Source organism: Phoenix dactylifera, unplaced genomic scaffold (assembly GCF_009389715.1).
Source record: "Phoenix dactylifera cultivar Barhee BC4 unplaced genomic scaffold, palm_55x_up_171113_PBpolish2nd_filt_p 000491F, whole genome shotgun sequence".
NCBI classification, from domain to species: Eukaryota; Viridiplantae; Streptophyta; class Magnoliopsida; order Arecales; family Arecaceae; genus Phoenix; species Phoenix dactylifera.
Window position 1 is genome coordinate 372,883 of NW_024067911.1, and position 5,395 is coordinate 378,277.

The 5,395-nt window shown below is 41.6% G+C and overlaps 1 protein-coding gene across 1 annotated transcript; it reads left to right on the plus strand.

Annotated features, from left to right (window-relative positions):
• The first annotated feature begins 1,988 nt into the window (after positions 1–1,988).
• Positions 1,989–5,074, plus strand: LOC103722846 (cytokinin dehydrogenase 4-like). Its single transcript, XM_008813544.4, has 5 exons — positions 1,989–2,997; positions 3,082–3,209; positions 3,310–3,570; positions 3,680–3,942; positions 4,231–5,074. Exons 1-5 carry the CDS (start codon positions 2,385–2,387, stop codon positions 4,571–4,573), a joined length of 1,608 nt encoding a protein of 535 aa, XP_008811766.2. The 5' UTR covers positions 1,989–2,384; the 3' UTR covers positions 4,574–5,074.
• Positions 5,075–5,395: the final 321 nt, after the last annotated feature.

Sequence of the window (5,395 nt, forward strand, 5' to 3'; positions counted from 1 at the left end):
TTTAAGTTTTCTTGATATGAATCGGAATTGATGTCTGCATGTGGGATTCCAAGCCCACCCCTACGCCAGATTCTAATTCTGGCTTCAAACATGATCAGACTTTATTCTTTCATCCCTTGGTGGATTGAAAGGTGCCAAAGGTTCGAACTAGTCTAATCAAATTGTCCTTCAGAATTTTCTTCTTGTAGGTACGCTGGAGCATCATGCATAAGTGGTCCAAAGTGGTTCACAAAGCAGAAGTTGGACTTATATCACATTATTTATTCCATGGAATTTGGGTTAGTTTATAATACTAAATCTAGCCTGATTAGAACTGATTTTTTATATCACTTAAACTTTTGCTTTAAAGAAAAGAAAACGCTAATATTTTTTTAGACATTTATCATGATTCGATATGCACAAGATATTTGCCAAAGGCAACATGTGCCTATGTGTTGCACAAGGATGGCCAATGTTGCATTAAGGCCTAACCCAACCCTAATTTTTGAACCACTACAAATCATATGCAATATTGGGGTTTGGTTACTCCATTTTTTCTCCATTTTCACTCAAAAAAAGTCCACTTTTCCTCCATAAAGATGGGGACTAGGGTAGATCCATGGATCCAAATTGCGAGCGTAGGCCCGGTCAAAATTTGGTCGAGACAAGATCGCCTGCAATCTCCCCAACCCACTTTCAGCTTTGCCATTGACCTTTCATGAACTCAAGCTTGATGACTGCCAAAAGGAAACGCAAGTTTCTTTTAAATAGAGATGACTTCAAGTTTCACTTTCTGCATGCCCCACAAAAAAGGCTTAATAGCCCCATCGAGCTAGCATGAGAAAAATGTGACACATCTTTTTTGACCTTTCTGCAATCTGTGGGCTTCTTCCCTCTATCATTGGTGCAAAAAAAGAGACCCGGATACCGTATCCCACTATAAAATCCTCGTACGCTTGTTGTTAAGGAAGCATACACGAAGAAAGAGGCTGAAAAACTAATCAAAGGGAGGTTCTAAGCTTTGTTACTTGCACACAACTGGATGTTAGGCCACGGTTGGCTAAAACTAGTGTACAGGCATCAACTACTCCCTGATAAAGGATTGCCATTTGCATAGCTACATGATGGTATCATCGCATTGCTAAATAAAAAAAACAAAAGCTTTAGCACTGCTTATACTTCATACTGAAGTAGAGCTAGTTAGCTAGGGTGCGAGTGGGTCAGCCGCCCGGCACCGATCTGAATTCTACCTAATTTTGACCTGATCCAGCTTATCGGTCTATCCTAGGGTCCTATAGCTGGTCTCCAACGCAATTTAGCTTTAGTCTTAAAGCAGATGGGATAATTTGGTTGGACCTAATTAAATCTGAACGAAAATAGTTCAAAGAGAAAAAGATATATAGACTCATGTCTTTGCATTCAAATAAACAGGTCGAGTCCAGGTCAAGATTTAACAGCTCAAGAATGATGATTATGGTCCCATATGTCCCCGCATTAGGGTTAACAGCTAGTGGTTTAACCTTTGACTACTGTTGCATGCACACCCCACCACAACATGTCACACCATGGATGCATTGGAGTCGCTTGGCCCAATCATGAGACCTTCTTCAATGTGTTCCTATTGACTCCGGGGGAAGATGGTTTTGTTTATTGAGGCTTGTCCCTAGGCCGGGAAGTAAGGACCACAAGTTTCAGAAGAGCAACCATTTTTAATTCAACTGACCTCTCTCTTTTGAAAGGTATATCATCCCTGTGCCTCCACCCCCACCACCAGGATCTCGGAATCCCCCACTAGCTCCTGGTGGGGCCGATAAGGCCATGGTAAAAATTCTAGAACCTCTGGACCCTTGGGTGATTGCACTTGGAACTTGAGAACGTGTGGGAGAAGCCCTTCTGTTTCCTTCTCTCTTTCTCTTTCTCTTTCACACGCATACACACATACATATAAAAAATTATATCTTACACCATGTGGCGGTATAACATATCCATCATAGATATTTTATTTCTTTGACTGCATCAAGATGAGCACTTGATAAATAAGATCCATAAAACTAGCACCATCATCTGGTATAGGATATAATTTCTCCTCGCACAAGCATCACTATCTCCTTTGCTTTAGCTAACATCTCTCTTCCTGAAAACAGAACACAAAAAGCGGAAAGCGGAGGTTTCAAAAAGAGATCTTCAACACTCCCCCATCCAAGTAGCCGGTCCTCTTACGGATTCTATCACACGCACAAGAAGAAGATTGGTTGACCATACCACTACCCAATAACCCAACCCCGCAAACACCCCTCCCCCCTTACCTCTCCCTTTAAAATACACCTTTCCCTTCGTTTCCTCTGCTCTTCCCACACCCCTCCCCCCATCCTCTTCCGACCCAATTGCCACCATCATTAGTAGTCATGAGACCATCACCCATGCATTGCCATAGACAACAGAACGTCGGCTTCCTTAAACTCTTCATGGTCTTAGTACTCAGCGGTATCGCCATGCATGTTTCTGACCCTGACGTGCCTTCCTCCCTCAGAACACTAGCTCTCGAGGGCCATCTCAGCTTCCATAATATCTCCCATGCCGCCAAAGACTTCGGCAACCGCTTCCAATTCTTACCATCAGCAGTCCTTTATCCTCGATCAGTTGCCGATATCTCAGCCACGGTAAAGCATGTCTTTCAAATGGGCCCGCGCTCCAAGCTCGCGGTTGCAGCTCGAGGCCATGGGCATTCGCTGCAAGGCCAGGCTCAAGCGCCTGGGGGTGTTGTCGTCCACATGAAGTATCTTCGAGCAACCGAGACCCAGGTGCATGCCGGAGATTTCCCATATGTCGATGCCTCCGGAGGTGAACTGTGGATCCATGTTCTACTGGAGAGCCTTAAGCATGGCCTCGCACCGAAATCCTGGACTGACTACCTCCACCTTACCGTCGGGGGCACGCTGTCGAATGCTGGGATCAGTGGGCAGGCCTTCCGGCATGGGCCGCAGATCAGCAACGTCCACCAGCTGCAAGTTGTAACAGGTTTCATCTCATGAGCAGTAGTACAAGTTGTTCAATGTAACAGCATTAGATCTTTCCATTTGATTCTCTTAGTATTGAGTGCAGGAACAGGAGAAATAACGAACTGCTCTACCAAGGAGAATGCTGACCTCTTCTTTGGTGTTCTTGGAGGTTTAGGTCAGTTTGGAATCATCACCAGGGCCAGAATTGCACTTGAACCAGCCCCAAAGATGGTAATATAAAGGATATATTTCCAGTTTCGATAGTATAATGATAGCAGCAACCAGAGCAATGGCAACCATTCCTAACGAGGCTACCATGAATTTCTCACAGGTGAAGTGGATAAGAGTTTTATACTCGGATTTCACCAGCTTTACTGAGGACCAGGAAATGCTAATATCAGAAGAGAAGACTTTCGACTACATCGAAGGCTTTGTAATAATAAACAGGACAGGACTTCTGAACAATTGGAGATCTTCGTTCAACCCGAAGGACCCTGTTCAAGCCGGCCAATTCAACTCCGACGGGAGGATCCTGTTCTGCCTTGAGATGACTAAAAACTTCAATCCCGACGAAACTGAGATGATGAACCAGGTGACCCTCTCCAACCAACATCATCTCCATGATTGCTGAAGCATGAGAGTGCAGAAGAAAAAAAATGAAAGAATGGTTTCTAAGATCAAATTGTCCTCTTTGATTGCAGGAAGTTGAAACACTTCTGTCTAAACTTCGGTACATACCATCCACCTTGTTCCAGTCAGAGGTGTCGTACATGGAGTTCTTGGACAGAGTACATGTCTCTGAAGTGAAGTTGAGGTCCCAAGGCTTGTGGGAAGTTCCACACCCATGGTTAAATCTTCTCATACCAAGAACCAGAATCCATGACTTCGCTAAAGAAGTCCTAGGCAAAATTCTTACTGATAGCAGCAATGGTCCCATACTCCTGTATCCACTTAACAGATCCAAGTAATTTAATTTGCCTGCCCACTGTCATCCCCTAATATGTTATAATCACCGCTTGTCCCAAAAGCTTAAGCTGATAGGATAAGATAGATTTATTTATATATTTTATATTTTCTTACACTCCCCCTCACATGTGGCCGGACTTCTCTTTAATGGGTGAGCCCAACATGTGAAATTTTTAATAATGGGGTTAAAGAGTGCAGAGACAGGGTTCAAACTCAAGACCTCTGTTGTGATACCATGTTAAAATCATCAGTGGCCAATGGTTTAAACTGTATGTTTTGGCTGCAGGTGGGACAATAGAACATCAGCGGTCATTCCAGATGAGGAAGTCTTCTACCTGGTGGCATTCCTTTCCTCGGCACCGTCTTTATCAGATCATGACAGTTTAGAGCATGCACTGAAACAGAACGATAAGATTTTAGACTTCTGTAAGAAAGCAGGTATCAGAATGAAGCAATACTTGCCGCACTACACCACGAAGGAAGAGTGGAAAGCCCACTTTGGGGCCAGCTGGGAGATATTTGCCCGAAGGAAAGCTATTTATGATCCCCTGTCCATTCTAGCTCCAGGACACAGAATTTTTCAGAAGAAAGCAGTAACTTTCACAGAGAATTCACAGCAGATGATGTAAAAAGCCATCGTAAATATAGTAGTTTATGCATACAAGGCCTTCACAGATTGAGAAAGCAAGAATAGTTAATGCTACAAAAAGACTAGGAGGGAGGATTACAAATCCCTTTTAGAGCAAATGACAACACCAGCAAAAACAAAAGATCTATAAAAAGAATCTGGCCGCTTGAAATCATTTTCAATATGATGTTAGACAACCACATATGTTACAAGAGATCAGCACCAGATCAGATAGAAAATAAGTTGGCATGTATATAACTACATTTAGCCATATCTCAGATAATTTATAATTTATACGTTTCTTGCTTCTTCTTCTTTTTTTGAGTAATGGTGGAGGAAGTAAAGGACTTCTAGTCAATTGTATTACAACTCATAATTATGCACAATCTCACTTATTACAGTATATAGGATATTGGATATCATAACTGTCACATATTGTATGCACAATCTTGATATATCAGCTTAGATCAATCTCCAAAAATCATAGGATCTAATTGTTATATTCAAATTTAGTATTTATATCAAATTATAGAATTTTGCTATTGTATTATATTATATCTAGTCCCTAGTATCTTTTTTATAATTATAAAATTTTGTTGTTGTATTCTACTATCTGAGAGCTCAACTTGTATATAAAGCACATCAATACTATGAACAACATAAACAATTCAAATCATATTTCTAATATAAATTTCTCAAATTGCACTGCCCCTGAGCTCTGAACCCTCTGTTAAAAATAAAATAAGATTCTTGTTTGAACATTAAGGCAATGAAATAGGAGAAATTGAGAACAAGTAATTGATCAACATTAAATTGCAAAACG

Bases quoted from the DNA above. Each gene is read 5' to 3' on its own strand.
- LOC103722846 (XM_008813544.4), top strand. From the start codon at position 2,385: ATGAGACCATCACCCATGCATTGCCATAGACAACAGAACGTCGGCTTC. The intron at 3,571-3,679 runs GTGACCCTCTCC...CTTTGATTGCAG, and splicing joins AAACTGAGATGATGAACCAG to GAAGTTGAAACACTTCTGTC. The intron at 3,943-4,230 runs GTAATTTAATTT...TTTTGGCTGCAG, and splicing joins TATCCACTTAACAGATCCAA to GTGGGACAATAGAACATCAG.